Consider the following 13,787-nt stretch of genomic DNA (forward strand, 5'->3'; position numbering starts at 1 on the left):
TAATTCACATAATTATTACATGCTTAGCAGGAGATTCTGAAAAATTATAAGCACAAAACCTTCATCATATGCGAAGATTAAGTCCAGTTTAAATAATCCACTTGGATGTATTAAAATATTTTAGCATTAAGTGCCTGTGGCACTGCCCACGACATGGATATGCACACACAGTAGTACCTTGCTTAAGTTACCTGCTATTTAAGCCAGATGTTTCCAGACTGGTTTTTTGGTTAAGTCTCAGCTTTTGTTTTCACTCCAATTTCTTTTGGGGATACAGATTTTACTTTGGAGCTTGAAGCAGTCCTCTGTTCCATACTAATGTTAGCTATAATATTTTTATTGCAGAAGAATGCAATGAGTGTAGCTGAATTTGTTAGGAAATCAGCTGTACAAGCAAGAGCTAGCGATCTCACTACTAGTAAGTTTTCAAAATATATAGCAAGAGTGGCAATGTGTTTGGTAGACATAGTACTGTCTGTGTTCTTGATGTATGTATTTCTGAAAGCAAGAAGTTGCAAAGATGGTATGGGTACAGTTTGGGATCAATTATGTTATAAAACAAGTGTGTCACTAAAACCAGTAATTGCAGGGTCTATCTGTGCGTAACAACTGTGTCCTTTTTGTTAAGTGTACATGTGCTGATAGAGGTTTAAATATGGGTTGTGTGCACGTGATTGGCCACAAAGCAGTTCCGTGTAATAACCCTGGCAGGAGGTCTTTAGTAGGAGCAGTGTTTTTGAAAGTGCATGTGATGGTGAGGGTGTTTTAACATATTCCCTACATTCTTCCATAGCTTCTTTGCTGACGTATAGGGAAAGAGTAACTTAGAATGTGGCTTGCAGAAGACAGCCTTTTGTCACCTTCCTCTCTATTACTTTCATGGGTGTTTTATTTCCATTTTGTAGATACATTTCAGGATTTGAGTCATTATACGTGTAAAACTGTGTTCTGTAGTTGCAAATACCTCTTAGATTCATGGAAGAAACTTGTCTTCTATGAGATGGTGGTTCCAACTACTGAGTATTTTATATAGGACATAGAATATAATGTTTCATTACATAATCTGAAAGTACAAAACATAGTTTGTTAAGTCCATGAAGAAAACATACATGAATGACTGGTGTCCAGCATGGTGGGGCTATGAGCTTCATACCAGGACGATGCTAAACTCTGGAGTATGGAACAGCATGAGAAGTGTGTGTGTCCTATTTTGTCTGTTCCTTAAAGAGAGTGGAGAAGGCATTGCCCTTCCAGTCTGCAAGCTACATGCACTGTTGTTCTGGCCCAATATAGCTGCTCCTGTTTCCATAGCAAACTCAGAATACAGTGCTTCTTTCTTGAATGTGATAATTTCATTTATGTACATTGAGAAAAATCCAGTCATTGTTAACTATGCAATATTTTTTTGTTTGGCTGGAGCAAAGATGATCTGTGTTACAGCAAGAACCTTGATAGATCTGCGGGTTGGGTCTGTTGAAGGGACAGAGTGAATGGTTTCATGGTGATAAAGGATTTTGAGGGTCACTAAGGGATGATTTTCTCTTTGCTCACTCTTACGGATTTGTTGCTGTGTCTGAAACCCAGTTTTCTGTCTAGTTTGAGGCAGTGATGTGGAAGGAAAAAGTATTGCTGGTCTTGTCTTGATCAGCAAATATGACAAAAATAGAGAAAAGAATAGGAGAAAAGGTGAGACTTACCTTTTTCTTCTCTTAAAACATTATGATTTTAAGATGGTTTCTAGTTTTTAACAAGTCCTTTTTTCCTCTTCTGCTGCAAAACTGCCTTGTTGAGTTAGACTCTCCTAGCTTACTACCAAATGCATTTATGAGGACTGCAGTACTTATTTGAAAGCTGAACAGTCCTTTGTATGCTAGTGTTTGTATTTGTTGAAAAGCACTCTGAAGATTACACTCACTGTTTCTTGGTTCATTTGTTACTTTTTCAAATCCTTATATATTGCATCTATCAAGGGGTTGTTTCTGTGGCCTGGAGAAACTGGTGTTCATGAAATTGTGTGCTTTCCTGAAACCTTCTTAGTTTCAGCTCAGCAGCAAATATCACCCTAAAATTTTGGCTGTAGCTGTCAGTTGTGTAGCTGCAGTGATAATGCCAACCTTTATGCCATTATGACTAGTAGGGCTTGTAGATTGTGTCTGTGTGGCAAAACACTGAAATGTTGTGTGGTCGGCTTGGATCACTGGTATGGAGGTTCAATTCCTATTGGTTTAAAGGTTTTCTCCTGCTTTTTATTATTGGGATCTGTAGAAGGTACAGCAGAAGTAGCCTCTCCATGGGGAGTTGTCAGATGGACTTTGTTTTTAGGGTTTACTTGAGACTTTTAATGTTTGTGACACAATTTTTCATAAATTTGTCATTAAGACATAGTCATAAGTTCAGCAGTTGGTGGCTTTATCTGATGTCTACATCATTCAGTTTGTCATGCTAGTTTAGCAAAACAAAAACAAACTTGCGGTAGTTCTACATGAATACAGCATTTCAGTTCTGAAGCCAGTGACTGAGTAGCCAAAATAAAAAGCTGTCTGGTGAGGAAGCAAGTACTTGTTAATCTGAAAATGCTGAGTAAGTCAAAACAAGCATTTTGCAAGGATGGATCGTCATCAAGCAGATTTTTTTATGTCTCAGGTGTGTGGTCATACTTAAAGAGCAGAAGATGTGATCTAGAAAAGCAAAATAGCTCAGGGATTTTTAGGGCAGTTGCTCAGGAGGTTGTCTGCAGGCAGTGGAAAGATGATTGAACCTCAAAGTCCAGCTTGGTTCTTGGTCTTCCACTGTCCCATGAGAGCCTATGTATCTAAGTTACCAACTATTTAGCAGGAAATGATCTTTCATTTCTTACCCCTCCCTCTTCATTTATGTATATTGGAGCATAGATACCTCTTATGATACATGCAAGCTCTCTAATCACTGCTGGAATGTTTGCTGTCCTCTGCTAAATTCTCCTTTTCTTTCTTTTTTTTTTTTTTTGTCATCATATGCTCCTGTCCCCCTCCTCAAATGTGAAGTTAATATGTAGATGTGTTTGAAGGCTTTATAATCTTATGCAAGATCAGGAAAATCAATCACTTTATATTTGGTTTTGAATGTACCTGTGTTCTTTTGCTACTCTTAGGGTTTTTTAATTTTATGTCTCAATATATTCTCTACTTAAGTTATGAAACTTTGTGTTTGCTTACGCCCTTGTCAAAGGATGTAGAAACAGTTTGCTGAGTATGTAATTAAGTGAATCACAGGCCCTGATCCTGTGAGGCACTTGAGAAAGTAGCTGGTATCATTGAATACAACTGATAGCTTGAGGTGGGCATATAAGGACTTTGCTGGGCCGGGGCTGGATGATAATCACCAGAATCTTAGATTTGAAAAGTGAAAGTCAATACTTGCGTCTTATTTGTCGGCTCTCAGCACAGGGCGTACGCTTGTGATGGTCATGGTTGCTTGCTGAGAGGATAAGAATTGTTTGTGTTCCCAAACTAAATGTGTAGGTCCAATCAAATTGACATAGACAGAAGATTCAGTAGTCTGACAAACATTAAACTATTCATGCTGTAATTTAAAAAAAAAAAGGGGGGCGGGGGAGAAACAATGCTAATGTTTTTGTTACCACTGTACATTCTCATGTTTTGTGATTTTACAGTGAATGCACAGACTTTGCAGAATAATGCATCAAAGTCTTGTTTGTTTGCTGTTTTCTTTTTCTCCATAAAGCTTTTTATGTAAGCATTTTATGCTGTTTTACACTGAAATTAGTTACTTAATTGCATCTAATATTGGGAAGCTAGTAGCCATCATGCATAGCAATTACAATGCTTTTTGAATTGAAAATGTTGTTGTGAATCTTTAAAAACAAACAAAAAACCCAACAAGAAAACAGCAAACCCACAAAACAACCTTAAAATAGGGAGGGTGTGGACAATGGGCAGAAAGGAAAGGACAGAGTATTTTGGTATAAGGTTGTGTTGTAACATGTGAGACATTACTTTCTTACTGGCTACTGTGAATTTAGTATTCACTTTTTTTTTTTTTTGTCTGTAATGGAGTTTTTAAATAATGGACTTGCTGTGTTTTCACCTTTCTTTGAAGCGAGACATTCTTGCATTTGCATTTTTTGGCTCTGGTTACATTTTCTGTTGGTGTTGCCTGCAGACCCTGTGTGGACAGTAATGACCGCACGTTTCCGATTGCCTGCTGGCAGAACCTACAATGTCCGAGCATCTGAGCTGGCACGAGACAGGCAGCATACGGAGGTGGTCTGCAACATTCTTCTCCTGGATAACACTGTACAAGCTTTCAGAGTTAATGTAAGTAATGGTCTCATTGCAAATCAGTATCTAGCTTATTGCAGATCACTAGCGTGAGCTTGCTTTCCTTTTCTGTGTTTGTGTGGCTGGAGTTTGACTTTCAAACATTGTTAATAGAGAATAAAAGGGGAAGTTGTGTTCAGGCAGGCATGCTTGTACATGTGCACACTGTTACTGGGAACTTAGTCATTCTGGCATCCTCTGTCATACTAACACATCTTCATTTCAAAATCCAGTGTACGAAGCATAATTTGTTTCTAGTAATTCTCTTCATGGATTAAAGTTGTCCGGTGGAAATGGGGGACAGTTTTGCCATTGAGTTGAATGAAGCTTTTATTCTGCTGCATTCTGGTTTTTGTATTTTGAGGACGAGTAAGGTGGAGTGGGAGCTCTTCCTATAGCTGTGTGGCTTACTGTGTTCAATCACCTGTATGGTTATACTTGGTCACAGCTGCCATCTTAGAGTATCTCCCTGCTCTTTGCTTTCCTCAGATAATATTCTTGTTCTGTGATTTCCCTCACTTAAACTCACCACCTTCTACTACACTAATGAGAATGACAGGAAGGAAGATGGAAAGCTGGTTGCAATACTGAGAACTGTTAATGGAAAAAATCGACAACTTTTACACATGAACCTGGAATTTAAAATAGGCTATTCATCCCATTTTCTAATAAAAATGTTCATGATGTTGTGTATATGTTACACAAGTGCAACCCTTTCTTTCAGCTTCCTGGGGGAAAAAATACCCCATGAAAAATAGGCAAGGATCTCACAAGAAAACATTAAAGCATTTAAAGTCATCTGTGTGTGAGAAGAACCAGAACTCAACAGGAAAGAAGCTGTAGATTTTCATGTGGTAGTAGAACTCTGCTTTTACTTTAAGAGCTATAGAATTGATGACTTCTATAGACAAAGGTTGAATAATGTGATGGTGAAAGTTAACAGGTGACAAAATAATTAAAATTTTTCAGAAGAAAATTGAGCTTCAGCAAATGGAGTGTAGGAGTATCAAATAAGGCTGTGGGACTTCAGATAGGAAGTGAGGGAGAAAGTGAAGCAATTGTCAAATCTGTGTGGACAAATCTAATTTAGACCATTTGAAGAAGTTCTAATGCTCAGAAATTATATTGAATTCTGATACCCAGTGTTCAGCAAGGATATTGATATATTTGAAGGTTTCGGGGAAGATTTGTGAGAGGGATTGCTTTTTTCTGTTCTGTTATCAGTGATTAGAGCCTGCAGCTGCTGATCACAAGTGGAATCTGTTCTCTGGCAAAAACTTGCAAGGATCCAGAGGCTTAAGGTTCAGAGGCAGGTCTGGTGGTTATTTGTTTTAGGTATGTCAGTCAAGATGGAAGGGTTTAGGGTATTCTCTTGAGGCATTTTTGTAGTTCATTTAAAAAATACTTAACTTTTCCAGACTTCTGAGTAGTAAAGTGTGGGAATTTTGGATGATGGAGCTGAAGGACAGATTTTTAAAGACCTTAATTTATTAACATCAAGGCTCCTTTCCCTTCTAAATTCCCTTCTTTAATGCTATATAAAATATTATATAGATTACTTTTTCTATATATTTTCCCCTTTTCTGTATCTCTTAACTTCTCATCCTTACTAACAGTTTCCCAGTCTATACTGCCTGCCAAAAAGCAATATGTAGTTGGATACAAAGCATTAGAAGTGCATAAGAAATTGTAAATGTTTCCGTCTTTGCTTTCAGGTGCATGAGTTCTCCATTAAAGTATCTGTCTTGTGTTTTTTTCTTATGAAGAATGTAAAAATTGGGAAAAACAAGGAATAATTATTGGGCAGTAGGTATGGGAGTTGTTTCTTTCTGATCTAGGTGTTTAAAAGCTGTACATTTTTAGAGGATACTAGTGCCTCTCAGAAAAGCAGATTCATCAGCTATAAATCCTCAAATGTCTGTTCTGTCTCTCCCAAGAAAAAGTTATGTAATATGTTCTTACCACCTCCCTAGTGTACTAAATATTTTAGTTGCATGGATCATGCTTTACTGCTTATACAGATCAGCCTGCAAGTTTGTCTATTAAAACTGAGTCTAGGGAATAAAGAGTTCCTTGGTGCTGAACATCTTGATCTCATACCTTAGCCTCAATCTGTTTTTTCACAAATAGGAGTAATAAAGTATTCATTTGTAGCAAATGTAACCTACATGCCATACAGGTTCTCAGGTTTTATAGCTTTAGTTTACTTTATTGTGGTTGACACTATACTTAGCCATAAATATTTATGGACTTGTTTTCAAAATAGGAAGAACAAAGATAACATCAAATAAATTAGCACCTTTTTTTTTTCTCCTGGTGATTGCTATAGGTATTCTGCATGCTAATGATTGTAAAAATCATCTGGAGGATGCAGTGGTGTGTTACTAAAAATGTACTCAAATGCTATTTCTTCTCCAGCTGCCAAGTGCTGATCACAGACAATGTCTCTTGATAATTTTTGTAATGTTCTAAGTTCGACTAGCCCTTTCCGTTGATCTGAAGAGAAGGCACGTTTGTGCTAAACCTTACCTTGTAGAGAGCATAACAAATCAAACCAGATAATCCCCGTGGATTGTAGCCAGAGAAAGGCTGCATTGGTTCCAGGCAGAGGAATCAGTTGGAATTAACCTGTGCTGTGTTTGAGGAGTACAAACCCTTTCTCTAAAAAGCTCTGCTTACCAAATGAAGAAATGCTCCTTCCATCCTGAAAAGCAGACTTGAGTAGAACATGTGGCTGGAAGAAAGAAGGCTGCTGTGAGTTAACAACATGATCAGGATGATTTGCATTACCATAAAACTGTTTCTTCAAGATGAAATTACTTTAATTTGTTTTAATTACTTGTTTAAATACCTAAAATTACATCTTTTCCATGCAGGCTGGCTTACTTATATTCCCTGAAAGCCAGTATGTCAAGGTAGATGAGGTGGGTTGTTCTGTGAGAAAGGCTAATGGTCACGGACAAGTGTTTCAATTTGGAACCTTTACTATCCCAGAACTTCAAACTTAATGAATTTACACTCTGATGGAAGCAAAATGCAAAAACCTGTAAAAAAAGTCAAACCAAACAAGAAAAGAACAAACCAAACAAAAAAACCCATACTACCCCTCTGTGATTTTAGACGTTTTTAGTGATTTTTAGTAACTTGATCTTCAGCATTACTTTGTTACTTGTCCTTTTTTCTTTGACGCACACACAAAAAAATTAAATTAAAAGAACAGTATCAGTTGTAGAAGGAAAGGAGGCAGTTGTGCAGTGTTGGGGAATGCACCTCCTGGAGCAGCAACCCAGGCATTGTGGTGAGCTGTGAGGGAAAGGGGTTCTGTATTGCCAGTAGTGAAGGAGCAGCACAACCTCCCTCAAATGTGTGAGTAGCAGAGCTGTGACCTGCTCCAGGAAAGCCCAGGACCTGTCATCCCCTTCCTCTGGCATCAGAAGTCCAATTTTTGTGGGCTGACAATGGCAGCAATGTCTCATGGTGTTTGCTGTGGGTGCAGGCAGTTCTGTTGGCAGCAGCAAAACCAGAGTGTCAGTAATGGGGGCTGAGGAGAGGGTGGTTGTTGGTCAGCAGGCATCAGACCTGTGGAATGTGTAAACCTGCAGCTGTCTGCCTGAATTTTTACACGTGGTGTTTGTGAACAAGTGATAATCATTTTGCAATTAAAAATTAATCTGTGTGTATCTAGTGATACTAGATGATATATAGTTCATAAAATGCAGTTCATGTATTGATGTCTAGTGTCTATGTCAAATTTGTCCTAAGAGGCCAAAATTTGTGAGATATTCTGCCTCCAGCAATGACTAGTAAGTGCATATAACCCTCTAATTCTTCAATTCAGAAAAAAATGGATATTTTTGTGTCTAATTCCTGTGGTTTTGTCTTAGATAGTTCCCATTTTTCATACATGTTTTCATTATTTCTTCTTTTCTGAGGAAATAATGTTCAACTTGAATCTGTAGCAACAAAGCAAGTTTCTTATTATGCTCATCTACGTTTATTTGGTTTGCTTTTTTATAAAAAATATCATATATTTAAACTTGCTTTCATACTTTTTGCATTTTTAAGCAGCTATTTAATGTTTTGATAGTATTACAATTATTTTGGATCTTTCTCAACAAGCAGAATTGTGACCTTCACCTGCTTTGGCAAGCTGCAACATCATTACATAAATATCAGAGATGGGTTAAGCTAAGGTCTGGTTTTGCTAGATGCTTATCTTTATTTTGCACTAAGTAAAACATTGTGATCCAAACAAATGCTTCATGTTGAAACCTGCCTTCTCTTACCAAATTTGCTGCTCAATTGCAGGAAAAATACCTTCCTTGTGGTTGTGGAATGATGTTCTGTGTTTCTTAATTCAAACTGATCAGCCAGTTCTAAGCTTTTTCATTAGGAAACATTTGTTCAGGTTTTTAAGAAACAGTATAGATTGGCAGGATTAGATTGGAAAAAATCTGCAGAGATGGTATCTGCGTGCTGTTAGAGGAAGTAACATGTCAGCTGTGGTAATTGCAAAGCTAAACTTGGGTACCAGACATCTCCCATTTTCTGTTAGTTACTGTTATAAGTTCTTAGTTTGTGTTCTTATTTAAATCTGTGTGGGAAAAATGCCAAGAGGCAATTAGTGTTGCTATGTAATTTTAAAATTAGCTTTATTTGCTGTAAAAACTACTGATTATTGGTTTATTTCAAAATATAACAGAAACTCCTAATTTAGTAAACATTTAAGTGGCTATATTTGGATTGTATATAAAAAATGCCTTATGCATTTATGCTGTTGTACATTTGTTGTGTTAACATCTGTTTTTTTCTTTGCTTGTTTTTAGTAATTTGTAAAGTAAATTTTTCAGTGGTGGACTTCTTAACAATGGTGCTCCTGCATTTTGTAAGACATCTTCTCTATTCCATTGAAAAAAAGGTCTTTTGCAAAGTAAACACAGGAATTCTTAGGTCACTTCAATTTAGCCAAATTTATATGGGACCTGAAATATATCCCTTATGTAATTTCAATTTAAGGATATATGCAGAGTTATGGTATGGTTGTCCTCATGGGATTATTTCAAACATAAATTTGTGTATAATTATTCTCTACTTTTTTACTATTATGAAATAAATGACCATGCTTCTTGGAGTTTTTAGGCTCAAATAACTTCCTCTTAACAGTTCATTAAACTTCAGTTGAATATAGTGTAATTTCATCTGAATAAAAAAAGTCAGTTTTGTTAGGATGCTCTTAGATGTTAACAGATGTCTGAAGGTAGATTTGTAGATTTTTCTCTTGTATGGATATTAATGGGATTCTTGCAACCTTATTTTGATCTTTTAGCTACATACTTCCATACTTCAAGAGCTGTAAAGGTAAACTGTTATGTAATCTCTATGCAAAGCAGGGTCCTTTGGGAGCAGAACAGCAGGTTTTTTTGTTCTAAAACTCTAAAATTATCCTTATTGCCTACAGTAAACAAGGCAAGATGTATCAAATCCACTGTAGCTGCAATAATACTTGGCACCTAGAAGATTATTAGAAGCTTCTCTGCTTGGTGACAGAAAAGTAGAAAATTTGGGTGGAAACTGTATCAATCATCTCTTTCACATTTCTTCTTGTTTGACAGTTCTTGCAGAGTTTTGCTTGTCTTTTGTATTTCAAGACGCTGTGACACTTTTAACTTCTTTGGGAAACTCCCTTCAGATTTCACCAAATGTATTATTGAGTCCTGTCATAATGACACACTCAGATTTTCAATTACTATGTTGGCAGTATTTCCAGGTTAGGCAAAAAATTGCCAGGCACTAACAACTACTGATTCTTTTTATATCATTTTGTGGGTAACATTTGTCCCTGTAGTAGAAATCAAGTTTGTTCACTTGACTCTGAAAAGAAGTGTTACTGCTACTCAGTTACTTCAAATTAATTGGTTTGGAGTGAAGCACTATCTTAGAATGTACGTAAATGATACTTCTTGGTTAGATATTTGGCTGTTTTAGCTCTCTCTGCCATTAAACTTTGGAAACATTTTCAATATGCTGGTTCATATAAAGTCTGGAATAGATTTTCAGATCAGGAAGGATATTTCGTGTGGACATGTACATTTTAATTCAGTGACCCAAACAAGATTCTTGTTTGCACTGAATTCTTAATTAATTCCTGATTTTTTTTCCTTTTCTGTTCTCCTTTTTAATATAAAATTTGGCTAATGAAAGGCTTTCAGAAATAATCATGTAGCTAGCTGAGAAGTGAGAAGTTCTTACTGTCAGAAAATGACAGAGAATAAAAATGATTTCCTTACATATGTTTCAAAAAGAGATGAAGCTCATTTAAAAATAGTGCTGCTGGGATACACTTTGTGATCTTTAAAAAAGTGCTGCTAGAGCACATCTGAAAGAATTTATATGTGCTCTAACTGCCTGAAATCTGTGTGTCCAGTTATATATATTTATTGATTAAAGAAAAGTTCTGTATTTTCTCTGCAGAAACACGATCAGGGCCAAGTTCTGTTGGACGTAGTCTTCAAGCATCTCGATTTGACAGAGAGAGATTACTTTGGTTTACAGTTGGCTGATGAATCTACTGATAACCCTGTAAGTTATCCCTTATAAAACTCTGTTTTATAAGTACAGTCTTTAAAACTCACAATCATGTTCATCACTGTGCTTTGTATTATTTAAAGAGAGGTAAATAGAAGCCATTGCAAGATTGTGCCATCTTCTCCAACTGTGTCATTTGTGAAGATCTCTCTCATCTTGTAGTTGTGATAAAACTGCCTGTTAATAGTCCCAGGTTTGGAGTAAAATATGGAGTTTTGTGCTTATGAAGTAATATCTTAAAAGGATATTGCTTGCTTTATTGTGTCTGTTTACTAGATTGCATTATCATTGTCCAGATTAGCAAATGTGTTTTAGATTTGTTTTTTGTTTGTATTTGTCATCAGCTTTTAAAGAATGAGGGGGTTTCAGATTGTCATGTATGGAGTTTCTGTTTCTAGCTCAGATACCTGGTGATTTTCCAATAGTGCTTGGTATAGTCCAGTATCTGAAAAGGGCTGTCATCTCATCACCTTAACAAACAAGGGACTCCCTTAGAAATGAGTATTTACAATAGTTCATGGGCTTAATTGAAAGGAAATTGTACACAACTGAAACTTCGTAAATCCTGAGTAGAAACCAAGAGATGCAAATGTAATGTTCACTGCACTAGTTACAGTGGTATTACTGGGATCTTGATTGCCTAAAGAGCACTTCTTGGATATTTTATTTTATAAGTATCAAATGGTCAATACTTGTTTTGCAAAGTGCAGTTTAGCTAAGCATTATTCCTTATAAGACAGTTCTTTACCTAATTCTTATTATATGTGTAGCACAATGGTGGGGTCAAAACTTACTTCCCAACTTGTGCATCAAAAGTCAGCTACATTGACTTGTTGACAGTTCTGTTAAGACATTGGTGGATTGCCTCTGTAATACTTTTATTCTAAACTTTGTTTCAGGCTTAAAAAACATAGACAAGCAGAAGAAAAGGCTGAATTATTTTTCAGCTTTTTAAAAGAAGTATTTAATTGAATATTGCTCAATATTTCACTTGACATTCAGAAGTTTATCTGGCTTTCCAAAGGGTAGTCCTCTAAGCTCTCTTTCTTTTAGTTTATCTGTCTGGAAGCAGATGAGCACAACACTGTAATACAAGGATCTGAGTAAGAGTTAGTATGAAGCAGTGACTTAACAGGTATTTGATACAAGCACATACTTTTAAAGATTTTTTAAATTCTTTTAGTTTCTAAATATTTTGTCTCTTCAGCTCTATCTAGTTGCCATGAAAACAATGTGTCAGAGCTAAAAAGAAATATTACCAATATTAGTCATGCAAGCTTGAAGAATGTATTGGGTTTGAATAATTTCAGGTTTTGATACACATTTACTTTTACACTTGGTTCATTTGGACAAGGAAACCATATTGGGTTGATAAATATTCTAGTTATTTGTGAAATAACACAGCAGAATATTGCCAGAATATAGTTAATGCAGCAGCAGATAAAGATGATGAGGAAAAGGGGGTTCTGCTAATTGATGTGAAACTTCTACCATTGTGTTTAAACATGGATCTCATGAATTGCAGAGCCTTTGTGGTTTTTTATAATAGTAATATCAAAGAAAAAAAGTATCTGTCAACCTGTTTTGAAGCATTCTTATATAAAGTTCATATATATCCCTGGCTAGAGTGTTCTTTAAGCTTTTACATTTAGTCTTAAAAGTTAATTAATCCTGCATGAGGCTTTTTTTTTTTTTCAAATATTCACACTTTTGAGGCTGTATCAAACTGTCTCTTTACTTCCTCTGGAGTTTACTACTACAAGGATACAGCATGTGGATCTAGTCATCATTATTTGTTATTCCTCATGAATATGACACAGGACTAACTTCAGATCCGTAGCGTGTGTTAGGTAGCTCAGGTGTGTTTGCTCCCTCACCTGCAACAAATAAAAAGCCCTGTGATAAGTGTGAGGGAATTGCACGCTGTGCTGGGTTAGCTGTCTGTCACTGCTTAGGAACTGTGCCCATATCACAATTTCCTGAGGCTTGGGGACTTGCCCTGCAAGGCAGCACAAGGAATTGAGCAGTATTTGTACCAAAGATGGACTTAGGAGTTACCTGGACTGAGTTGGTGCGTACAGAGACTGCTGGGTTGCTGATGGGCAGTGGTTTAAACAACTTGCAGAACTTCCCAGGCAGCCGTACTTTTAGCTGAAATTTGCCACATTGATTTTTATAAAGCTCTGCCTGTACACAGCAGTGTTCTCCTGTAGAAACAATCAATATTTGGAACTGTTCAGTAAAATTATTCTCTAGTCCTTAATCCAGGAGGCTGAGTGCTGAGTCGCTAGCTTTCAAGATCCAGTTAGTGATGTAGAAGTGCTGACATTCAAGCTGACAATTTGAGCCAGTGAGATCACTCCCTGGATGTGGCAGACCTGCAAAATCCAGGGTCAGAAGTACTGGAAGTAGTTAAACAAATTAACTTTGGAGTTGTAAATGAGCTTGCTTACAGCTTTTCACTAGTTTAGGTGGTTCTTCTTAAAGAGTAGCTGACAGCTGTTAAACACAGCATAGTTGGGTTCTCAGGCTCCTGTGACAATCATGAAAGCAACTGAAAGTGGAATTACTGCTGTAAAACAGGTATCTGGACACCATAGGTTAATCTTGGGGAAAGAGGAGCAGTAGCAGTTGTTGATGATAGTGATGATGTCTCCAGAATCAGTAATAAGCCTGTGTATGCCAGTGAAGCATTTTGGTAAAAGACCAAGTAAGAAGTAATAAAAAAGCACCAGTTTCTTGATGTATAAGGTTGAGATTTGTACTTTGTTTCTCTGAAGTTTGTGTTACAATTTGTCTCTTTCCAGAGGTGGTTGGATCCAAACAAACCTATCAGGAAACAATTAAAAAGTGAGTAATGTATGTATTTCGTCAATTCATCTA

General features: G+C 36.6%; 1 protein-coding gene across 4 annotated transcripts in view; it reads left to right on the forward strand.

Moving 5' to 3' along the window:
• The window catches only part of PTPN4 (protein tyrosine phosphatase non-receptor type 4), a 106,767-nt gene that overhangs the window by 33,341 nt on the left and 59,639 nt on the right, over positions 1 to 13,787 (forward strand). For 3 of the 4 annotated variants that reach the window (XM_064434957.1, XM_064434958.1, XR_010369388.1), the window contains 3 exons: positions 4,162 to 4,316; positions 10,791 to 10,898; positions 13,712 to 13,754. In XM_064434957.1, the coding sequence (XP_064291027.1) occupies positions 4,162 to 4,316; positions 10,791 to 10,898; positions 13,712 to 13,754 (306 nt within the window). Of the gene's footprint in view, positions 1 to 345; positions 419 to 4,161; positions 4,317 to 10,790; positions 10,899 to 13,711; positions 13,755 to 13,787 lie in introns of those variants that run through there. The other variant, XM_064434956.1, reaches the window with a different exon arrangement.

The sequence above is a fragment of the Passer domesticus genome, chromosome 10, assembly GCF_036417665.1.
Source record: "Passer domesticus isolate bPasDom1 chromosome 10, bPasDom1.hap1, whole genome shotgun sequence".
Classification (NCBI taxonomy): domain Eukaryota; kingdom Metazoa; phylum Chordata; class Aves; order Passeriformes; family Passeridae; genus Passer; species Passer domesticus.